General features: G+C 38.1%; 1 protein-coding gene across 1 annotated transcript; it reads left to right on the top strand.

The window, feature by feature from the left end:
- Positions 1-17,045: 17,045 nt before the first annotated feature.
- On the top strand, positions 17,046-18,885 carry LOC107795398 (putative leucine-rich repeat receptor-like protein kinase At2g19210). The gene is made up of 3 exons (XM_016618031.2): positions 17,046-17,201; positions 17,339-17,885; positions 18,219-18,885. The coding sequence occupies exons 1-3, from the start codon at positions 17,117-17,119 to the stop codon at positions 18,658-18,660; spliced, it is 1,074 nt and encodes a 357-aa protein (XP_016473517.1). The 5' UTR covers positions 17,046-17,116; the 3' UTR covers positions 18,661-18,885.
- The last annotated feature ends 5,307 nt before the right edge of the window (positions 18,886-24,192 follow it).

Here is a 24,192-nt window from a genome sequence, read left to right as displayed (position 1 = left end):
AAAAAGTCCAATCTTTTAAAAACAAATATTATTTAATTAAACTAACACAACTAAAGTAGCATGAAAAGTCACCCAGATAATCTCCTCACCCCACACTTAAATGTGCATTGTCCCCAATGCATATCATATGTCACGACCCGGAATTCCTACCCTCGGGAGTCGTGATGGCGCCTACTCGTAGAAGCTAGGCAAGCCACGAACTTAGAAATTTTTAATTCTTCTGTTTTAATCTTTTTTTACAACTTATATTAACAAGTGATAAACATCTAAATGACAAGGGAATGTGAGATTTAAGCGGAAGTCTTAAATAAATATAAAACCAAAATGTTTTGAAAGTCAACACATGCCTCTACCCAGAAACTAGTGTCACAATATCCACGGACTACTAAGAGTACTACATACAACAGTTTGAAGGAAAAATAACATTGTTTGTATCGGATACATGAGATAACAGAATATAATAAAAAATAGAGGAGACGCCAGACTTGTGGACGCTTGCGAGGCTTGCGAGGCTACCTCGGTGTCTCGGTGGACTGAAGGTTGTCTCCCCTACTGCTGATGATCAAGTGCCGCTCTAGTATCTGCAGAGTGTAGTATCAGCACAACCGATCCCATGTGATGGTAAGTGTTTGCCCTAACCCCAGCAAGGTAGTGACGAGGCTAGGACCAGACTCCAGATAAACCTGTGCAGTTATATAGTATATGGCGAAAAATAAACAGGAATAAGCAGTTTTAAATGGGAGGGGATACATGCTTCGGGGAAACATATCAAGACCAACAGAAACTTAATAAAATATGAAAGGACAACTCAATATCTACAACAATACAATAACAATATTGTTGCAGCACGCAACCCGATCCCATATCATTTAATATTGTTGCGGTGTGCAACCCGATCCATATATATATAGCTGTTGCGGCATGCAACACGATCCAATATAAAATCTGTTGCGGCGTGCAACCCGATCCAACATAATATCTGTTGCGGCGTACAACCCGATCCAATATAATATCTGTTGCGGCGTGCAACCCAATCCGATATAATATCTGTTGCGGCGCGCAACCCGTTCCAACTGTACAGTCAACAATAATCATAATTAACCATCCCGGCGAGGGATCAACAATAGACTACACTATCCCGGCAAGGGAACTCAACAGTACAAGTATATACGTCCCGGAAAGGGAGAATCAGCTATAACCAATCTTAACTCAACTCCTACTCGTCTCAATTACCACCATTTCTCAATCATAAGTAGATTCCACGATAAACAAACTAAGTCTTCGCTCAATATCAAGGATTTACTCACTATTTCAACCATAGTAACATTCAAAAATACAACAAGTATCAATTTAAGACCCGTGGTCATGCTTGACACCAATGTATAGATACTCGTCACCATGCCTATATGTCGTACTCAACAAGAAGCAAATAGCAAATAGGACTCAACTCCTAATCCCTCAAGCTAAGATTAGACCGGACACTTACCTCGATGCCTCGAACATAACTCAAGTTTCAATTATAGCTTTACCCATTGATTCCTCCGCCAATTCGCTCGTATCTAGCCACAAGTTACTTAATTACATCAATAAATGCTAAATGAATCAATTTGAATGCATGAAAATGAGTTTTCCAAAGTTTTACTCATAGTCAAAATCGCCCCCGGGCCCACATGGTCAAAACTCAAGGTTCGAACCAAAACCCGATTACCCATTCCCCCACGAGCTCAAATATGTAATTTGTTTTGAAATCAGACCTCAAATCGAGGTCCAAATCCCTAATTTTTGAAAAACCTAAGTTCTACCCAAAACACCCAATTTTCCCCGTGAAAATTATTGATTTGAAGTTGAAATCATGTTAAAAAATGTTAAGGAGTGAAAGAAATAAGTTAAAAATCACTTACTAGTGTTTTGGGAGAAGAAGGAGCGTTTGGAAAATCGCCTCTTATGTTTTAGGGTTTTGAAAAGTGAAAAATAACTGAAAAGTCCGTTTAAATATACTCCTCTCAGACTCTCTCCGCGGACCGCATAAAAAGGACTAAGACTGCAGAGCTCCACCGCGGACCGCAAGAAATCGAGCGCGGCCGCGAAACCGTGGACCGCACAAATCCCACCGCGGCCGCGAAGCTTCCACCGCGGACCGCGAGACATGGCTTCAGAGACCTGTAACTTTCTGAATTTGCAACTTTTTCCTAAGTGTAAAAACATCCAGAAACTCACCCGAGCCCTTGGGGCTCCAAACCAAATGTCATACTAACTCAAAAAACATCATATGGACCTACTCGTGTAATCAAATCATCAAAATAACATTATGAACATCGAATTAAATCTCAAGATCAATGAAATTTTCTCAAAACTTCTTTAAACATAAATGTTTGCAATTTAAGTCTGAATCACGTCAAATGACATCCATTTTTCACCAAATTCCATAGAAACGTCTTAAGTCATATATAAGACCTGTATCGGGTGTCGGAACTAAAATACGGGTCCGATACCATCATGTTCTAACCAAATTTCATTTCAAATTTCCTTGAACAATTTCAGAAAATAATTTTCTTTAAAAATTTATTTCTCGGGCTTGGGACCTCAGAATTCGATTTCAGGCATACGCCCAATTCCCATATTTTCCTATGGACCCTCTGGGACTGTCAAATTACGGATCTGGGTCCATTTACCCAAAACGTTGACCGAAGTCAAATTAACTCATTTTATAACCAAATTTTATCATTTTCACAGAATTTCATATTTAAGCTTTCCGGCTACGCGCCCGGACTGCGTATGCAAATCTAGGTGACTTTAAATGAGGTTTTCAAGGCCTCAGAACACAGAATTTCGTTTTTAAACGAGTGATGACCTTTTGAGTCCTCACATCATAACTATAAGAGGGTAAGAGAAACTCACTGGTAGGCCAAAAGACGAAGCACTAGCAGCTCATGGGGTACTTAGACTTCTCCCAGGCTTGGTCCTTCGTGCGGGTACTTAACACTTAGTTCCAACCATCTAGTTTGTTGTTGCATCCTTCCAATAGCTTTGTTTTCCATGCTCCTAGAAAATAAAAAATTGACACTATAAAAATAATACAATTAAAAATAATAATAAAAAAAGAATGCAGTAAAGCTGGGTTGCCTCCCAACAAGCGCTTGATTTAACGTCCCGACACGACGTGAATCACTTTTTGCCTCCACCTTGAGCTTATGAATTGAACCTCTAATTTGGCATCAAGTTTTCGGCTATGCTCCAAGGGTAGAGGAACAAATCTAATTGGCCCAAGAAACCATTGTACTATTCTACGCTTCTTGGCTTTTAGATGAGGTATGTAGTCCTGTTTTTCTGGCAAGAAAAATTCCAGAATGTAGGCACGTTGTTCCTCATTCCTTAACTCCTCAATCGGCTCGGATGACTCGATTTCCATATAGTCATCCAAGCACAATGTAGAAAAATGTTTGGAGTGAGGACCAATGCGCTCAAACACATGAACTTCAGGACCTTCAGCATCCTCAACCTCAATGATACTAGAGTCAATAAAATTTATATCCTCAATGTCATTGGGTGACTCTAGTCTCACTTCTACAACATTGACATTCTCAAATTGTAGTTGCCTAGGTTGTTGATGTTCTACTCTGATCTCCTCAATTAGAACCTCAAATTTATGCTCTTCTTGGCTCCTATCCTCAAAATTGGCTTGTTGAGCATTAAAAGCTTCAACCACTTGACTCACTTGAGCCTCCAAGTTGCGAATAGTTGCCTCTTGTCTTTCTATATGCAATTGTTTCTCATTGTTTTGTTCCAGAAGGACTTTAGCATATCCTTTATCTCCTTCAGGTCCGCATTCTCAGGTTCTTTGTTCCTATTAACTTCACAAAAAAAGGTAGAACCATCATAGTAAGGGGTTGGGGGAAGATAAGAAATATAAGCACAACCATGAAAGTGACCATTTTTACCACCACACACATCACACACATTTCACAAATAAGATGGAGTTGTTGCACATAACTCGCTCTCGGCAACGGCAACGGAAATGACGTCAAAATTTGATCACGCCCAACTATGCCTTATAAAAAAGACTAAGCGGTCGTTGTAAATATAATTCGGTTTACAAGTCCGGAGTCGAATCCCACAGAGAACAAAGGGGTAGCTACAACTGTTCAATATTGCTAAGAAAACAAGCTCGAACAATTCCTAAGTTATAAATATTAAGATTCTTGTATCTAATTAACTAAAACGTTAAAATAGTAAATTAAAACCTAAAGATACTAAGGGTTAGAGACAAGATTAAGGAGGTCTAGAGTTATGATTTTTTCTATTATCGGAATCCTTCCCGCTATGTTTTCTATAAATTAGCCTAAGTATTCTCTACCGATCATGAGCGCTCTGACTGTACGCTAGTTGGCATTAAGTACAACTCACTTAGATCGCACCAAGGTTTTGTTATCCCTAATCCCACCTTTAAACCCTCCATATTGATTCCTCATATACGTTAAGAGTGATGTTGTTCAACAACTATCTAAATATGCACTCTTCCCGAGTAATACACACTAAATAGGCATAGTCGATTGAGAGCTCTTCAACCAACCACAATAATAATGTAGTTAAACAAATGGAGAAAATACTACAACAAATCTATATTAACGTAACAAGAAAATCATCCTTCAATAGGTTCCACCAAAACCTTAGATAACAAATTAGCTATTCATAATAGTATGCAAAACTACAATACTAAAAATCATAATCAATAACGAAAATAGGAAGAAGGAAGTGGAAAACGCGTAGAAGAATTCTCCGCCTTACTCCTAGTGTGTTCTTGCCTCCTTAGGTCGAATCTCTGGTCTCCTTAGCCTCCTTAGGTCTAAATTATGTCAAAAGTCATCAAAATGCCATTCTTCCATGTATATATACCAAGTAGGGTCGGCCTAAATAATTATACCTTCTTCTACAGAAAAAATTATACTTTTCCCGAATAGAACGTGCGCGGCCGCGGTTGGACCGCGCATATCCACTTTGATTCTTCATGACGAGCGCGGCCTAATCGCGGCTGCGCACTTGACGCGAGCTTCTCACCCTGTTCTGTTGGGAATTTGGAAAAATGTAAAACATTAAAGTTATATCTCTTTGAGTTATCTTTCCAACCATATATTGTGGAGCCCAAATGGAGTTCTGAGCGAAAAGTGATGTGTATTTTACTAGACAATGCGTAATATACCTACTCGATTCGTCGTTCGTTCTTAACTATCATCCGTTAATCCCCTGAACACGATCCCGGCTTAAGTCCTTGGGATTTTACTTAGACTTCAGAGCTTCAAATCACTTGAATTCATTTTATAACATCTACATAGCTCGGAATCACTCCTACAATGCATAAAATACACCATTAGTGTAAAATACTACCGATTAAAGCTCAAACTCAATTAAAGTGCAGTAAATTAGAATGTAATAAACGACTAAAATACGTAATTATAGCTTATCATCAATAATCTACAAAAGCTTTTACATATATGCAATCCAATTCCTCGAACTGCAATGAGTAGGGGTGTCAATGGTTCGATTCGGCCGACTATTTTATAAAATTTATACCATACCAATTTTTCGATTATTCTATTATGTATAATCAAAATTAAATTTTCGAAACCGTCTCAATCATATTGGTTTCTCTTCGGTATCGATATGGTTCGGTTAATTTCCGGTAATTTTTTTAACTATCATGTAAAAGTCACTATAAGTAGAATGCAATAACATACGTACTTTTATATGACTTAGCAAAGCTCTCTAGTCATTTTTACAGTTTAAAAGGTGATGAATTAAGAAAACATTAAAGATACTGTATAGATCTATCAACTATTCTACAACTCACGAATGAAAATATAAATCACACGAGTGGAAAGATATTAACCAAGCTAACAATTCAGAATAAAGTCTATAGAAGATTAAATATTAAAAAAAAATCCAAATCATACGAAAGGAAACCTATTCAATACATTATAATTTGCTAATCATAATCGCTATAATACCTTGTGTCTTGCTTGAGAATATGCTGGAAATAATTTAGTTTCATTAGGAGTATCATAATAGGTTTGGGAATTAGGATTTTGAATTTAAATACTTGTTGGATTGTTATTTAATAATTCTAAGGCCCAAGAAAAAATTCAATGTTTTATTATTTTTAAACTTAATATCTAAATATATTTTTCACATTGTAAATTTATTCGGTACGGTTTGGTATTTTTTAATTTATTTTATAAAATAAAAACCTACCGTAATTATCGGTACAGTTATAAAGTTAGATGAACACTTATGATTTTATTAAAAGAAACCTAAAAATCAGTTCGGTACGGTACAATTTGGTCGGTTTAATTGATTTTTAAATATCCATTAACATCCCTAGCAATGAGTTTGGAAAATTCCGAGAACGTTCAAGGAACTATTTCGAGGAAACATGCATTTCAATATTCAATATTATTGTAGTAAATTTTAATCAATAAACTAAAAATCAATTTTATACATCTAATTATATAGTATACAACTTATTTATAATTTCATACATCATATTTATCCAGCTAAAAATAACTACAATATCATACAACTTAAATATAATTTTCTTACAAATTTTATATAAAATGTATTTTGTATATGATATGTATTTCGCATGTAGTGTGTTTTTCTTCTTCACTGAAATTTCAATCAAAAATTTCTCTCTTAATATAATTTTGATACATATCAACAACTTTATGTTAAAGTATTTATAACATAAATACAAATTTCATACAATGATTCATCCATTTTACAACTATTTTTCAACTTTTATATAATGTTCAAATACAAAAATAAATATAACTACAACAGAACACAATTTAAATTACATACAATTATAATACAACTTTAGTACATCTTTTTCATCTTCGAGTTTCAATTTGAAAATTCATCCAAATTCAACTCTATTCTTCACCAAATACCCTCAAAATCAAGATATAAATTTGAAAGAATATTCCTGATTGTTTGCAACAACACCCAATCAAACTAAATAATAATTTAAATAAAAAAAATTGAATTCTCTTCTCTTTCTAATCTCCTTTTTCCCCAGAGAATTCCATAATAGATGGTAATTTTGATTATCTCTTTGAAGGCAACTTTCTTTGTTTCTCGAGTATATACTCGTTTGTGTGGAAACTTCTAAATGCAGATTAGTAGAAGAGAGAGAGTGAAGAGAGAGAGATTTGTGGAATTTGATTTCCACATTAAAAGGCTACAATCAAGGATACTCATTTAAAACATATTTGTATATAAGTGATAAATTGTATATCAACTTGTAATTAAGTTAAAACTTAAACAGTGACGGTAAATAAATTTCTAAAGTAAAAATTTCTATATTAAAAGCACAAAGACCGTTAGCGAAATATTGTTCGCATTTTTACCCTTTAAAATCGATTTTGTATTGGATAAAATTGTAATATGAATTACTTTCCTAATATCTATGACTTTAAATCAAGTCAAGTTTTATTTACTTCAATTAATAAAAGAATAATGTTACTATATCAATTTATGATACATGTTAGGAATATAGTGATAAAAATCTTTTCAAGTTTTCTCCATATGTACACGTTGGTTTTGTTTATATTTTTCCTTAAGTATAATTAACCATTTAAATTAGATTAGAATAAATCCGTTAATGGTAAATATTTGTAATAACTCGACTGGTCGTTTTAAACTCTAGCGTGTCGTTTGGTGGTTTGAGGCCAAGAGTAGATTTACTTCGGGTATTTTAACTTGTACGTATGATCAGAATTGAATTTCGGGAAGTTTGGAGTTGATTTGGAAAAAAAATTCAAATTTCGAAAGCCTTAAGTTGGAGGATTTGACTAAGGTTTGACTTTGGAGTAAATGACCTCGAAATCGGAATTTGACGGTTCCAACAGGCTCGTATGATGATTTTGGACTGGGACGTATGTCCGGATCAGGTTTTGGATGACTCGGGAGCATTTCAGCGCTTATTGTGGAAAGTTGGCATTTTGGAAGAATTTTATAAATTTGGGTTGAAGTGCATTTCATTATTATCGAAGTCTATTTAGGTTTTCGAGTCTAGGAATAGCTCCGTCTGGTGATTTTGGTATTAGGAGCGCATCCGGATGTAGATTTGGAGGTTCGTAGGTCGTTCTGGGGTCATTTGGCGAAAATTAGAAGTTAGAGGTTTTTGGAAGTTTGACCGAGAGTGGAATTTTTTATATCGGGGTTAGATTCTAATTTCGGAAGTTGGAGTAGGTTTGTAATGTCGAATTTTACTTGGGTACAAAATTTGAGATCAATCGGACGTGATTTGATAGGTTTTGATATCAAATGTAGAAGTTTGAAGTTCTAAAGTTCATTAAACTTGAATTGGGGTGTGATTCAGGATTTCGACGTTGTTTAATGTGATTTGAGACCTCGAGCAAGTTTGTGTTATGTTATAGGACAGGTCGGTGTGATTGGACGGGGTACCAGGGGGCCCGGGTGTGTTTCGGGATGGTTTTAGACCAAATTGGGGTAAGTTGTTGTTGCTGGTTGTTGGTACTGGTGTTGTTCTTCGCGAACACATGGGAAGTGCCACATTCACGAAGAAGGAGATTTGAACTGGGCCATTTTTTACGCATTCGCAAATAGGGAGTCACGATCGCGAAGAAGGAGATTTGAACTGGGCCATTTGTTTTACGCGTTCGTAATCAGGGAGTCGCGATCGCGAAGTCCTGGGCAATAGAGCTCCGCGTTCGCGATTGCCCTCTCGCGTTCACGTAAGGTAAGTTGGGCCTGAGGAGCTTTTGGCCTACCCATTCGCGTGTATGGTTCCGTGTTTGCTATGGTCAGGTCTAGAAAGGCATCGCGTTCGTGCGTCTCTCTTCGCGAATGCATAGTAGGAAATTGGAGCTAAAGCATGTTCTACTTCGCGAACGCGAGGGAGGTGCCAAGTTTGCGAAGAAGGGCGAACTTGGCAGTGTTTTCAAAATCGGTGGTTTGGCTCATTTTCACTTCACTTCTTCCATGGGAGCCGAGTTTGGGCATGGAACTGAGAATAAATTATATGTTTGAATTCGTAATGTTATAGGTAATGATTATCTTCGAAAATTTTCAGAACCGGGGCACGTGGGCCCGAGGGTTGATTTTATCAACTTTTCGAGCGGAGTTAAAAATTGTTAAGTTGATTAATTATGGGTATTAGAACACGTTTTGATTGGTTTATGCATTGGTGGCGTATTTTTGGACCGTCAAGCTTTGGGTTGAGATGTTAGAGTCGCGTCGGAGCCGGCTATGGAACTTCGGAGTAAGGTAAGTCTCTTTTTTATCCTTGAAAGAGGGAATTAACCCCATAGATGAATTGATTTAATAAGTGCTTCTATTTGTGGGGGCTACGCACACACGAGGTGACGAGAGCCCGTATGTAGCTACTAATTATGCTTATGTCCGTGTAGTCTAGGACCCAAATCATGTTATACTTGCGATATTTGCACCCTACTTGTTAATTAAATTACTTAAATCATATTGAAACTTGATAAAGGAATCGTAAAAGGTTAAACTTCATTTTACTTAACCGTTAATGAGAATTGGTATTTCTTAGAATATTTGCTCCTTAATAAATCTTGAACTGGTTATTTTAATGTATTTTCTCTTCTTGTGGAGCGGGTCAAACGCCTCGATAGCAGATATATGCATCTATGGTTCGTGCCATTCGACCCTCGGCAGTGCACAATTTAAATATTTTATATTGGATCGGGGCGTATGACCTCGGCATGATTTGCGCATGATAAATCTTTGGAACTAATAATAATTGATTATTAATCTTTGGAACTAATAACAATCTTCATTGGCTTGAGATATAAATTATTAAATGATGAAAATAAATTTGAAACTTTCCTATTAATAAAGGAAATGTTTACTTACTTCTTGTTATTGAGTTTTCAGTTGGTTTATACAATGCATGCTTAATTATAATATCAGTATTTTATTATTAGCACATAGTAATTGTAGGAGTCGTCCCCTCCTCACTACTTCTTCGAGGTTAGACTAGATACTTACTGGGTACACGTTAATTTACGTATTCATACTACACTTGCTGCACATTTTGTGCAGGTACATATATGTCTAGTGGTTTTGTGGGCGCAGAGGCGCGGTTATTGCGGGGATTCAGGTGAGCTGCATCCTATGTTACGAGTCCACATCGCACAGAGTCTCCATCAGAGTCATTTACACTCTCTTGTCTAATTGTATTCCAGACATATGTTATATTTTTCTATATTTCCTAATAGATGCTCATGCACTTGTGACACCAGGTTTTGGGGATGCTTATGGGTTGTTCAGTATTGTAGTTGTGAAAATATTATCATTTACTTTATAAATTTTATTTCTTATCATTTAATTGAAGAAATTACGATTTCAAAAATACTAAAATGAGTAAATAAGTTAAATTTATCTTTGGCTTGCCTGAAAACAGTGTTAGACACAACCACAATCTTTAATGGATTTTGGATCGTGACAACATGGAATCAGAGCACTAGGTTCACTTAGGTCTTACGAGTTATGAGCAATTCTAGTAGAGTCTTTCGGATTGGTATGGAAACATCTGTACTTATCTTCGAGAGGCTACAAAGCTGTTAGGAGCACTTACCTTCTTGATTCCTCATTTTGCGATTTGATTCCCTTGAGGCTTATGCCTTTATTTCTTTCCTATTCAATCTTATGCGACGTGAAGCGCTTGTTATCAATTGGGAATCGAAGAATTGTAATAGTCTACAGATATGGTACAGGATATTTCTCCTTGCGTAATTGATTGGGATATTGTCATCGCCTTGCGGAAGGTTGTTCTGTCGTTTCAGCTCAGTATCAGTATTGCCATGGTTTTGAAGTTGGGCACTGATTCTTATGATGATTCGTGTGTTGCTATCGCGCAGTGTTGGTGTAGTGGCAGGGTGATTATTTATGGATCGTGGCAGGAATGACTTGATAGAAGGATTACTCAATTCATGGCTTAGAGGTTCAGCATTTAGTTCCGGTGGAGGAGAGGCAATCGGACTATGAATGTTTAGGTTTGGGTTGACGGAGTAACGAGACTTGGTATTGTCGAGCGTGGTGGAATTTTCATCTGTAGTGTGGTGTCGTCGTCCTTGATTGAATGTGTTAAGTTTGTCAGTGTTATGGTCTTCTTCAATTCGCCCTTAGGGCAGGTTATTGTGAAATGGTATCGGGGAGGCGGCTGTTAGAGATATCAGTGTGCAGTGGTTCAAGATCTGATCGGTGTTCCTAGTATTGATGGGTCGAGAAGGATGATCTTCGGAGAGGTTTAAAGTTGGTAGCGATCTATTAATTCAAGTGCTACAGAGATGGATTTTGATTTAAGGCTACAATTGGGCAGTGGAGTATGAAGAAAGACATGTGGGAGGTGTCTTGCGGTGGTTAAGTTTCTAGAAGGCCAAGTGCGATAAACAGAACTCGAGTAGTTGCTTAAAGGAGAGGGTTTGACCAAAGTGGGAGAGTGGCCAAGTAGCATATGGGTTTTGTGGTAGGATAGCTACCTACATTGAGGAATGTTTAGAGTGATTTGGAATTCATGATGGACAGTGACTAAGTCTACGGGCTTAATTTGGAATATTGACTACTATACTGAGGAAGATTGGATACGACAGAAGGAGTTGCTTGATATGAAGTGGGATGCAACATGACTTCGGTTGGAATGTATTATCGCGCCTTTAGTTGATGGCACTGAAAATATGATTTCATCTTCCTAGAGGCACTTAGCAAGGCGAGTGTCAATTTTTCTAGGTGAGGGTATCTAGTTTCGGCCTCACCTAGAGTCCTGCTAACATCATAAATTGGAAATTTCGTACCTTGCTGTTCGTGGACGAGGACTCCACTTACCGCTATCTCCGATAATGCCAAGTATAGGTATAGTTGTTGGTATGTCTTTGGCGTTTGAAGCTGCGGTGGGTTTGATAGATACCGTTTGAGCTCCTCTAAGGCCCATTGGCATTTTGAGGTCCATGAAAATTTATTCTTCTTTTTCAATAGTGAGAAGAATCGGTGTCTTTTATCGGAGGATCTCGAGATAAATCACCTCAGGGCGGCTATGCGTCCGGTTAATCACTGCATGGCCTTTACGTTGTCCATAACCGTGATATCTTTGATAGCTTTGATCTTGTTGGGGTTGATCTCGATTCCTTGGTTGGATACCATGAATCCGAGGAACTTACCAGATCTGATTCCAAACGCACATTTATGTTGGTTCAACTTCATATTATACTTCTTCAATATGCTGAAGGTTTCATGCAAATGTTTTAAATGGTCCTCTTCTCGCAGGGACTTAACCAACATATCGTCAATATAAACCTCCATTGATTTTCCTATTTGTTCCTCAAACATCTAGTTTACTAGGTGTTGATAAGTAGCACTGGTGTATTTTAGTCCAAACATCATCACGTTACAACAATATGTGCCGTATTTAGTGATGTATGAGGTTTTCTCCTGATCATCCGGGTTTATCCGTATTTGGTTGTACCCGGAGGAGGCATCGAGAAAACTGAGGATCTCGTGGCCGGCCGTGGCATCGATCATGCGATCGATGTTGGGAAAAGGGAAGAAGTCCTTGGGACATGCCTTATTCAAATCCTTATAGTGTACACACATTCTTATTTTGTTCCCCTTTTTAGGGACTACCACTACGTTTGCTAACTAATCCGGGTATTTAACCTCCTGAAGGGACTCTATTTTAAGGAGTTTAGATACCTCATCCTTGATGAAATCATGTTTGACCTCGGACTAGGGTCTCCTCTTCTGCTTGACCGGATGGAACTTCGGGTCTGGCTTAGTTTGTGAGTGGTTATCTCCGGCGGGATCCTTGTCATATCAAGGTGGGACAAAGCGAAACAATCTATGTTAGCTATAAGGAATTGAATGAGTTTTTTCCTGAGCTCGGGACTTAAACCCGTGCCCAGGTATACCTTTCGATGGGGTAGATATTCGATCAATATGACTTGTTCCAGCTCCTCGACCGTCGATTTGGTGGCGTTAAAATCATCGAGGGCTTTGAAAGACCTGGGAACCCATAGTCATCATTTTTATCAGTCCCCTGCTTCTCCGGTTGGATTGGAGCTGGTGTCGGTAATTGCTATTAATCTTCTTTCTTTGTGGCCGAACTTGGCCCCTTTGTCGTTGCAAGTGCAGATATCGGAATCACCTCTTCGATCGCAAGCATTTCCTCTGCGGTTGGCTGCTCTCCGTAGATAATTTTAACCCCCCCCCCCCCGGTGTTGGGAGTTTTAACACTTGGTGCAGAGTTGAGGGCACTACCCTCATATTGTGATCCATGGCCTCCCGGGCAGGGCGTTGTATCTCATGTCTCATTCGATCACATAAAACTTCATTTTTTGGATGGTCCCTGCGGCATTCATTGGTAATGTTATCTCTCCTTTAGTGCTTTCACATTCCATGTTGAATCCATTTAGAACTCGGACCACATGCACGATTTGATCTTATAGGCCGAGCTGTTCTACGACCCTCGATCGGATGATGTTGGCCGAGCTACCTGGATCAATTAACACACTCTTAACTCGAGATTTATTTATGGGTACAGATATTACCGGCGCATCTTTGTGGGGCTGCACGATCATTTCTACGTCCTCGTCATTGAAAGTCAAGGTTCCTTTTGGAATGTAATCTTGAGTACGTTTTTTCCTTGTGATGGATACCCTAGTGCGCTTCAACATTGGCCCTTGAGGGATATCGACCCCACCGATGATCATGTTAATGACGTGTTGGGGTTCTTCTTACTTGGTATATTTATTAGAATCCCTATTCCTAAAATCATTTTTGGTTCGATCGCTCAGGAATTCTCAAAGGTTCCCATTGTTGAATAGTCGGGCTACTTCTTCTCTCAACTGCCAGCAATCTTCTGTTCTGTGGCTGTGAGTGCCATGATATTTGCATATCTGGTTAGGATCCCTTTGGACAGGATCAGATTGTAGAGGTCGAGGCCATTTGGTGTCCTTGATGCGTCCAATAGCTGATATAATGGCGGTAGCATCGACATTAAAGTTATATTCCGATAACCTCGGTGCTTCCTTAGGTCCGATAGGCCTATCAAAATCGTTCTTGCTCATGAGTCCCTTGTTGCTCTGACCTCGGGCACTTCTCATTTCACTTTGCGTAGAATTCCGCCCAGACCCACTGCTTCTTCGATCTCCATTGTAAGGCTGATACCGATCCCTATTTGCCATCGGTTCACGGTCGATATCTATTTTGACTTCGTCGATAGTTCTAAATGGATAAACGGACCCCGAAGGGGCCCCAAGTTGATCATATTTGACTCTGATTTTTGATTGATATCGGTTATGCACGTCGGCCTATGTAATAGCCGGATATTTTTTCAGATTTTGCTTCAGCTACTATGAAGCCACCGAGCTTCGAACACTGAGTCCTTGGGTGAAATCTTGAACGGCCCAATCATCAGCGACTGGTGGCATATCCATCCGTTCTATTAGAAATCGGGATAAAAACTCTCTGAGCATCTCATTATCCTTCTGTCTTACTTTGAAAAGTCCGACTTCCTGGTTTCGACCTTGATAGGCCCGACGAGTGCTTTCACGAAAGAGTCTGCAAGCATAACAAATGAGTCAATAGAATTAGGAGGTAAGTTGTGATACCATATCATAGCTCCCTTTAACAGGTCTCTCCGAATTTCTTCAACAAGACAGACTCAATCTCACCATCCTCCAAGTCGTTCCCTATGATAGCGCATGTGTAGGAGGCAACATGCTCGTTTGGGTCGGTCGTTCCGTTGTACTTAGGAATCTTGAGCATGCGGAACTTTTTAGGAATCGGCTTTGGAGCCGCAATCGGAGGGAAAGGTATTTGTATAAACTTCTTGGAATCCAGGCATTTTGGTATCGATGGTGCTCCGGGGATTTGGTCGACCCTGGAATTGTAGGTTTCTACCTTTTTGTCATTTGAATCAATTTTCTTCTCCCCTGATTTATCCATTTCGTCAGTTCCTCGAGCTTTTTTATGATCTCGGGGTTGGTCCCCGACTCATTTCCATTCGACCTCTCTGCGATCAGTTTGTTCCTGCGGGTGATTTCCCGGGACGGATCGGGTTTAATTTTGCTTGGTACGCGTCTTTGGTTCTGTAACTGAGCTATCATCGCATGTTGAGCCTATAACATTTCAAAGATCATCTGTAAATTGATCTCGTCTTTTCCATTGTTTTAAGTATTTTGCGCTACCGATGGTGCTCCACCACGGATGCTACTCTCGGGGTCGGTAGGCAGATTCGTGTCGATAGCCACATGCGAGTTCGTCCAGCGGGTCCCCGACTTGAATTCCAATGGGATCAATGGGCGGTACCTCATTACCGGACACTATTTGTTATATTTACCGTGATGACCAGACTCATTGTCAACATATAGGGGTGGTGATTGAGAGTTTGACATTTTTGAGTTTTAACCTGAAATTAGAGACACTTCAAAGAACAAGTGTAAAGTAGTGTGTGTTATAGAGATTTCTATCAAATAATCACTATTATCCTAGGCCCCACGATGGGCGCCAAACTTTTTACCCTCAAAATCAGATAAGAATTGAATTTGTAAATGGTTTTAAAGATACGTGGATTAAATTGACACAAAGCGAGAAATTAATAATGCAATTGGAATAAACAATGCTAAAGTAAATTCAAACCGCACGACTTAAACAGTTATAGCCTTGGAAAGTCAGTCACACTTGAACTTGATGCAATTCGAGTGATGTCAAGATATAGAAGAACAGTAGCTTACAAAAAGAATAATATACTGCTTTGGGATGCGTGTTACAATGTCTTTTACAAGTAATCAGATCCCCTTTATATAGCAGGGGTGTTCTATTTTAGGTACAATTCTATAAAAGGTAAAAACCACTTGATTCGCTGATTTGCCGGTCCTTATTGATACGTGCCGATATTCCCGTCGTAATATCCAACGGCCATGGATATTTCGGCCTCTTGTTATTTCGGTCTTCTGTTGGTTACGCTGATAATGTTTTCTCGAATGCATTCAGGATCAGGGTCGATTCTAGGATCACGAATTCAATGTTCTCGAGGACAGACATTCTTCTGATCTCGGGGACAGACATTCTGATCTCGGGTTCTGGTTCGGTGGGTCTTGGGGTCGATCTTCAGTCCCTCACGTTCTGAGCCCGATCTATCATGTCGTAAACGAGCCCGATTTCTACCGTATACATAGTATAACCTTAATATTTCAATGAAAGTATATCTTGGACATAAACTAATTGTCTCTTGTTAGACTTCTTCTAGTCAGTTATAAAAATTAATGTGGGCCAAAAATTGCTAGTATATGTTAAACACAAGAACAATCAAGATCGCAAACGTATTCTTTATGCTGATCTAGAGTTGAAATGATTAAAAAAATATCTAGTACAACCTTAATATTTCAATGGAAGAATATCTTGGACATAAATTAATATATAGTCTCTTGTTAAGACTTCTTCTGGTCAGTTATAATTCCCGTAACATATATGCTTGGTCTACTACTAGGTATCTAGTATAAAATTTCTATGGAAGAATACGTGGGGACATAAACTATAAGTCTCTTGTTAGGCATCTTCTAGCCAGCTATAATCTAGCTAGCTATATATAATTCCCTTAACATATTTGCTTGGTCTACTACTAGGAAAAAATTAGTGGCTCAATCGAGGTAATGCGTATCTAGTGTAGAAGTTATGGGTTCAATTGAACTCATAGCTTTGGTTTATACTTTGTATTTTTGCTTAAAAATTATTAAATATGTACAAATAATAAATTTGAACCTATTAAATTAGATGAGATGTGGTAGAATTACGAATCTCAATCCAATAAAATTTAAATTCCGGATCCGCCTCTAGGTAAACTGGCTGATTATTTTAACATAAGAAAGCACATTTCATGACATAAGAGCACATTAATAAGATAATTAGATGTTGCACTCACCGGCCTTGCTTAATTATCACAGGATAATATATATTAGTAGTTTACAAAATCACTTAGAAACTTCAAACTAGAACTTCTCAAATCGAGCAAGAACTATATAAAGGAACCAAGGGATCAATCAATTAAACTTCAAGATATAACAGCGTGAATCAAAATATGGAGATTTTGAAAAGCTTCCTCTTTGCATTACTTGTTGGTTTTTCTATAGCAACAATAGCTGTTGCACAAAACGATCAATCAGGTTTCATGCATGTTAATTTAGTACATACAATACATTTTATACTTCACAACATATACATGTGACCTAAAATATTTGATTTTTGTCATGTCTGAGTACTCAAGTTTTTTTTTTTTTTTTTTTTTATAAATATTTTACAGGATTCATAAGCATTGATTGTGGATTACCAGCAGGTTCCGACTATACTGACATAAGAACAGGTATATCTTACGTTTCAGATGAAGGTCATGTCAGTGGCGGAGTAAGCCATAGTATATCACCTATATACCAATCCAATTCTCTAGAAAAGCCATTCTTCACAGTTACAAGCTTTCCTTCAGGGACAAAAAACTGCTACACTCTAGCCCCATCTCAAGGGAATTTAGGCAAATACTTAATCAGGGCTAGTTTTTTCTATGGAGATTATGATGGAAGTGGCCAATTACCAAATTTTGATATTTACCTTGGAGAAGATTACTGGGACACTATCATAATATCTAATGCTTCTATACCATACTGGACGGAAGTTATACACACACCTTCCAATGACTACATAACCATTTGCCTTGTCAAAAGAGATACTACAACTCCTTTTATCTCAGCCTTAGAGTTAAGGCCATTGAATATTACCCTATACCCAACGCTAAGTAGATCACTGAAACTTGTTGTACGTGAGAACTATGGTTCCTTGACCAATCAAATCATTAGGTACGTTTATCTAATCATTTTTATTATAGAAGATCAAGATTTTCTTATGCATATTATTATAAAATCTTGTTGTTGAACATATAACTGGATTTAACTTATATATTCAACGATGTAAAGATTGTTACACGAGTATTACAATTTTACCGGTCGTAATAGGTCAATACTATCTTATATATGTTATCCACACTCCACTAAAAAAAGCAGCCCTGTGCACTACACCCCATACCCCGCTAATCGTACTTGACTATTCAATAATATGATATATTATAGTACAAGAAAACTTAAACCGGTTTTTACTAGCTTTGACCTCCCCATTTCTATTTAAATACACAGATACAACGATGATGTGTACGATAGAATTTGGCAACCGGGGCAAACTACTCTTGAAAATATTCATACAACACAAGTGGTAAGTGATAGTTTCTACAAGGTGCCATCGGCGGTAATGAGCACGGCGGTGACACCGATAACTTCGCCCGGTACTGGCTGGATTTCCTACAGCTGGACGCCTGGCAATATTAGCAGCAAATATTACTTCTACCTGCATTTCGCCGAAGTCGAAGAATTGCTGGGGACACAAACAAGGGAATTCAATATTTATATCAATGATAACCTCGTAGAAGGACGTATATCTCCGGTATATCTTGCGACGACGACGGTGTACACGACGTCTCCGGGCTATGGTTACGAACAGTACGATGTTGTGATTAACAGTACTGCCACTTCTACTCTTGCACCACTCCTTAACGCTCTCGAACTTTATGTAGAGATTTAGCTATACATATATATCAATAGTAGTCCGTATGTCGTGTGGAGTGAAATAAAAGGAATTTTTCATCAAGAAAATAGAAGGCCGAGATAGAAAAATCCAATTTACTGGCATTTCTTTATTACTACAATGGAAGTATTTGTACTTGTACTAGGCAATAGGCATGCCGTTTAATGTATCATTCATAGGCATGTCGTATAATGTATCATTAATGTTTCCTTTTCTTTTTCATTGTGGAGTTCAATGCCCTAATCCTGTGTTTGAATACTGAAGTAAATTACTGTCTATTTGCAGAAAGAAATTAAAATCTGAGGATTTAATTTGAGTAACGGATAAACATTAATTAGACCAACAAAGACATCTTCTTCCCATTTAACGACTGTAATGCACTAGTTTTTCTTATGGGCTTGGGCCAAGGATACTGTGGGCTTCTTGGGCCACTGTTTAAAATCGATTTATGCTAGGCCCAGAGCTTCTTTAAAATATTTCTACTGTAACGAAGCATAATCCATATTGACGGAGCGAGTAATTTATACAAGAGTATTCAAAAAAAAATACTAAAATATAACACTTGAGATTTGAACCTGTATCTAAACTAATCTTTGAATTCCTTTGCCATTTTACTAAAAAAAATCCTATATTAAAGGGATTCATAGGTTAAATATAATTAAGAAAATTTGTATTTGTCCCATTTGCACAATGTACAAAGGGGTTCAATTGAGCCCTCTTCCCTCGACTTAGCTCAACCCCTGATATCCGATGTGGAATGAAAAGAAAGTAGAACAGTATTGATCCTCCTGAATAGACGACGAGAGTAGTGGACCAACATGGCTACATCAAAAGGATTGCCAGCCAAATGAAAGTCGTTAAATAAGATAATCAGGAAGCAGTTGCAACTTGGGAAGAAATTTACTAAGAAGTAGGGCATATAATAATGGATCAATTCATTCAGCATGTTCGAAACTTTTCTTAAGAATCTTTAACAGCGAAAAAGTAAGTCCGAAACTTTTTTTATGCTTTTTTGGACAAACAGCATATTTCTAATGCTAAAAAAAAGTTACATAACTAGGTAAAACGCAGTATTATACTGTGTTTTACTTTAAAGAAAAGTTAGCCGTTAAAGTAAAACGCAGTATAGTACTGCGTATTATTATAATTTTTTTTTTAACTTATTCGCAGTACTATACTGCATTTTACTTAAACGCAGTACAGTACTGCGTTTCCCAGTTCTGAAGGAATGCAGAGAACATTTTTTTTGTGTGTAAAACGCAGTATTATATACTACGTTTTACACTGATACGTACTATTATATTGCGTTTTACTCTGATTTTTGGCCCCGCCAATAATTAACTAACATAACAATAATTTAAATACATAAAACGTAGTATTGTACTGCGTTTTACATAGAAAAATTCTACACCCCAAGCTCGGACTTGCCTTATTTAAAGGCTTCCAATTTTATGAAAATCCATTCAATACTTTACTTCAAACTTACGTTCATACTTCTCTCTTCTTCTTATCAATCATTTTTTTACAATGTTTGAAGTGCCAATAATAAGTGTTTCACTATATTGGGGGGGTGAGGTTGTGCTGGAGAATAACTCTGTGAGGTATAGCTCACCTCCACAGTGTCATGTTAAATTGCCGTTTACTATGGAGTACGATAAATTGGTATGTTTGTTACGTAAAAAAAATGAGTGACAGGAGGCGTTCGGTTAACCTTAAAGTAACCGGTAGATTTCCGTATCCAGTGACTCCATAGGGGTTTGCTTATTATTCTGAATTTAACATCGAGGATGATGAAACTCTTAGAGATTTTTTGCAGATTCCGGATGAATATAGGAAATTTATTGTAATAAAATTATTGGAAATGTACGTCAAGGTAGAAGACGTTCCCAATAATGAGGGCGTGCATAGTAGGGATAACCTCAGTCATCGAGTGTTTATTCTGGAGCAGTTTTTGCCGGACAGATTGTTGATGAAAGAGCTTGCCTTGATTTAAACTTGTCACCACCGGCGAATGAACAACCACAAAATAATCTTTTGACTTTATATAATCAACAAGACGACTGGTAAACTTCAATTTTATTACGCTTTAGCTATGTTTATTTTATTTAATTGAATTTGTATTAACACTCATATTTTTCATAAGGGGTACCATCCGGATATGAATTTTACAAGTTATAACCCCGCCCCTAGTTGGAATATGCGTAGTTCTGGAGTATTGGACCATGGTGGTCCATCCGGAAGTCATCACCAACAAGAAAATATCCATCATGAAACGTCAAGACAGTACGACTTGTAAGTAAAGTGATATAGCTATATCTAAAGTATTTATCTAGTTGGGTTACTTTTCATTTTGTTCGTTTTGTGCAGTGAAAGCGTGCTTCTTAAAGCTCCTGACCTCATACAGTTGCCCATAGACGACGTATTTACTAGTGATTTGGTAGATGCGCAGAGTCAGAAAGATGATAGTGATTATGATAATAATGCGGATGAGTCTGGGGATGACACACCCTTCCATGATGAGGGTGATGATGAGGAGGAAGTTAATGTTGAACCTGAGCTGACGAGGGAACATGTTCCTCCACCTCCCGCTAGACCAAGAGTGTACGAGTCCCACGTGCCATTTCATGAGCAGAATATTCCCTACCTTGATAATTTGCCAAGCATGCCGAACGTGGATGCCCTCACAAGGGATGATGATGAATTTCGGTCAGCGATATGGGATGAGTCTAGACCAGCTGTTCTGACAAAGGGCATGTATTTCCCCGATAAAGCTCCCCTAATTAGGGCTGTAAAAATCTACAGTATAAGAGAGTGCCGTGAGATGACAGTAAGTGAGTCAACTACGGAGAAGTACAAGGCTGTATGCCATAGAAACTTTATGGGTTGTCACTGGATGTTACGTGCCACCAAGAAGAAATCAGGTTTATGGAAAGTGGGTAAATTTATTAGTGAGCACAGATGTGAAATGGACACATACAATGAGAATCACTTCAACTTGGATGTGGACTTGATTTCTCTTGTCTTGATTCCATATTTGGAAGTGTCCATTAGGTTCAAGATTAAAGAGTGTATTACAGTCGTCCACCAGGAGTATGGTTGTACTATAACCAAAATAAAAGGCATATCTCAATCGCAAACGTGCCTTTGAACTTATTTATGGCGACTAGGATAAGTCTTTTCCAAATTTGCCTAGGTACATGGCCGCACTGCAACACTTTAACCCCGGGACTATTGTTGAATGGAGGCGTGAGCAGAGTCCGGACATACCCGAATATATTTTCAACTATGTGTTCTGGTCATTTAAACCAGCAATTGATGGTTTTGTGCATTGTCGTCCTGTTATTTCCATAGACGGTACTCATGTCTATAGAAAGTATGATATTAAGCTTTTGATTGCAGTTGCAGTAGATGCCAACGGGCAAATATTTCCTCTAGATTTTGCCATATGTGCCAACGAAAGCGAAGAGACGTGGACGTTTTTTTTGAACCACTTGAAGCAGCATGTTGTCAAACAGCGTTCAGGTATTTGTCTAATATCTGATCGGCATGGTGGTATTTTAAGTTTTGTACGTCACTTGCCCAAATGGCAAGAACCATATGCATACCACCGTTACTGTGTGCATCACCTGAAGGCCAATTTTCAGAAGAAATATCCTGATAAAGCCTTGCATGACTTAATATGGATAGCTGCAACTGAGCACCAGCAATGCAAATTCACGAGGCGCATGGAAGCGATCCGGCAGTTAGAACCACGAGCCTATACTTGGTTGATGGGGCATGAGCTTCACATGTGGACATTGCATGCTGATGGCGGCAGACGATGGGGAGGCCTCACTACAAACGTGTCAGAGTCATTCAATGACTTGTTGAAGTCTGCCCGTGGACTACCTGTCATTGCCATGGTCCGTATGACATTCAAACAGAGTGCGGAGAGGTTTGTTGAAAGGCATGCAGCTGCATCAGCATTGATGGACAGGGGTGTTCAATTTATGCCAATACCCATGAGAAGATTTGAAAGGTCCAGGAGGCGAGCACAGTGGCATTCATTTCTTCAGTACGATCATGAACGGGGTATTTTTGAAGTTAAGACCACTATCCGCGGACACCGTGAGAATAATTTACAGACGGTGAATGAAAATAGAAGGTTATGTTCATGTGGGAAATAGACCATCTACCACATGTCGTGTGCACATGCGTTGAAATGCTTTCAACAAGTTGGATATGGGGCAACAAACTATATTGATAGGAAATACAGTGTTGCTGCATCCGTAGACATGTATAGTGGGAAGTTGCTACCATTAGGTGCTGAGCATTATTGGCCGCCGGAACATTTTAAGATGGTATGTAACAAGGACTATTTGCGCAAGCTGTAAGTGCAAAAGAGAACGCGTATACGGAACCAAATGGATGTTGGTGACACCGTTTATGCGCGTAAATGTGGCATATGCTCGCAAACAGGACACGACCGTCGTAAATGTCCTTCAGGTGGTGTGCGTGGCGGTGGTAATCCGGCTCCTGGTGCAAGTTCATCGAATGTACCCAACTATCAAGGATACCCTTAGTCTTTTGTTTTGGTATTATTTTTTGTAATACGTGTTTGTACTTGTGTATGTTGCAATATATATCAAATAAAATTATGTTCCACAATCTAGAATGAGTGAATTAAAAGTTATTTAATTGTAGGAAAATGTAATATGTAAAGCGTGGTTTGATAGTTTTATATAACAACACAAGCACTTAAACTTAACTTTCACTTCAATTAAAATAAAATTTAGTACACATACATGCCATACATTCCAATACATGCCACTTCAATACATGCCATACATGCCACTTCAATTATAATAAAACATTACTACAACACAAACACAAACATAACAGGCCAACATAATAAAAATACATGAAATATAAAAAATACACTAAATACATACATGCCAATGTCTAGTCCCGGTTGCCATTTATTCTCTGCTCCAACCACTTAAATCGTTCTTCCATTTGTTCTTTTTCTTCTTCTACCTCTTTCAGTTTCGCCTTCAACTCCACAAGTTCCTGTTTATATTTTTTTTACGTTCCTTTTGTGCTTCACAATTCCATTGTGCTTTCCATTTTTCTTCTCCCGCCTCCTTCAGTTTTTCCCTCATTTCTACAATAATTCTATTGCTTTCTCTTTGTGTTTCCCGTTGGCATAAACACATATTATGAAGAAACTGCAGTTGTTCTCTATAGCATTCCTGATAACATGGTTCATCAACCCATTCCTCAAAATCACAAATAGGTTCGCCGGGAAACTTGTATAACTGGTTCATACAGCACCAGTAGCGGCGTCCAACTTCACCACCGTCCCAACAATTTGCATCGAGCATTCTTTTCCACAGTTGCACTTTGGTGGACGAAGAGGTTTAGCCATTTAATGAAATATTTGCTTTTAGTAAAAAAATCTTACTTTTAATGAAATATTTGTTTTTACTAATTTTTTAGCACACAAAATAACTACAATGAGGCCATTATTTATACTGTGTTTTATGGAGT

The sequence above is a fragment of the Nicotiana tabacum genome, chromosome 8 (genome assembly GCF_000715075.1).
Source record: "Nicotiana tabacum cultivar K326 chromosome 8, ASM71507v2, whole genome shotgun sequence".
In the NCBI taxonomy this organism is placed as follows: Eukaryota; Viridiplantae; Streptophyta; class Magnoliopsida; order Solanales; family Solanaceae; genus Nicotiana; species Nicotiana tabacum.
This window is presented reverse-complemented; position numbering and strand designations above follow the sequence as displayed.

Coding starts and splice junctions, on each gene's coding strand:
- LOC107795398 (XM_016618031.2), top strand. CDS start 17,117: ATGGAGATTTTGAAAAGCTTCCTCTTTGCATTACTTGTTGGTTTTTCT. Junction 17,202..17,338: donor TGCACAAAACGATCAATCAG/GTTTCATGCATG, acceptor AATATTTTACAG/GATTCATAAGCATTGATTGT. Junction 17,886..18,218: donor TTGACCAATCAAATCATTAG/GTACGTTTATCT, acceptor TTAAATACACAG/ATACAACGATGATGTGTACG.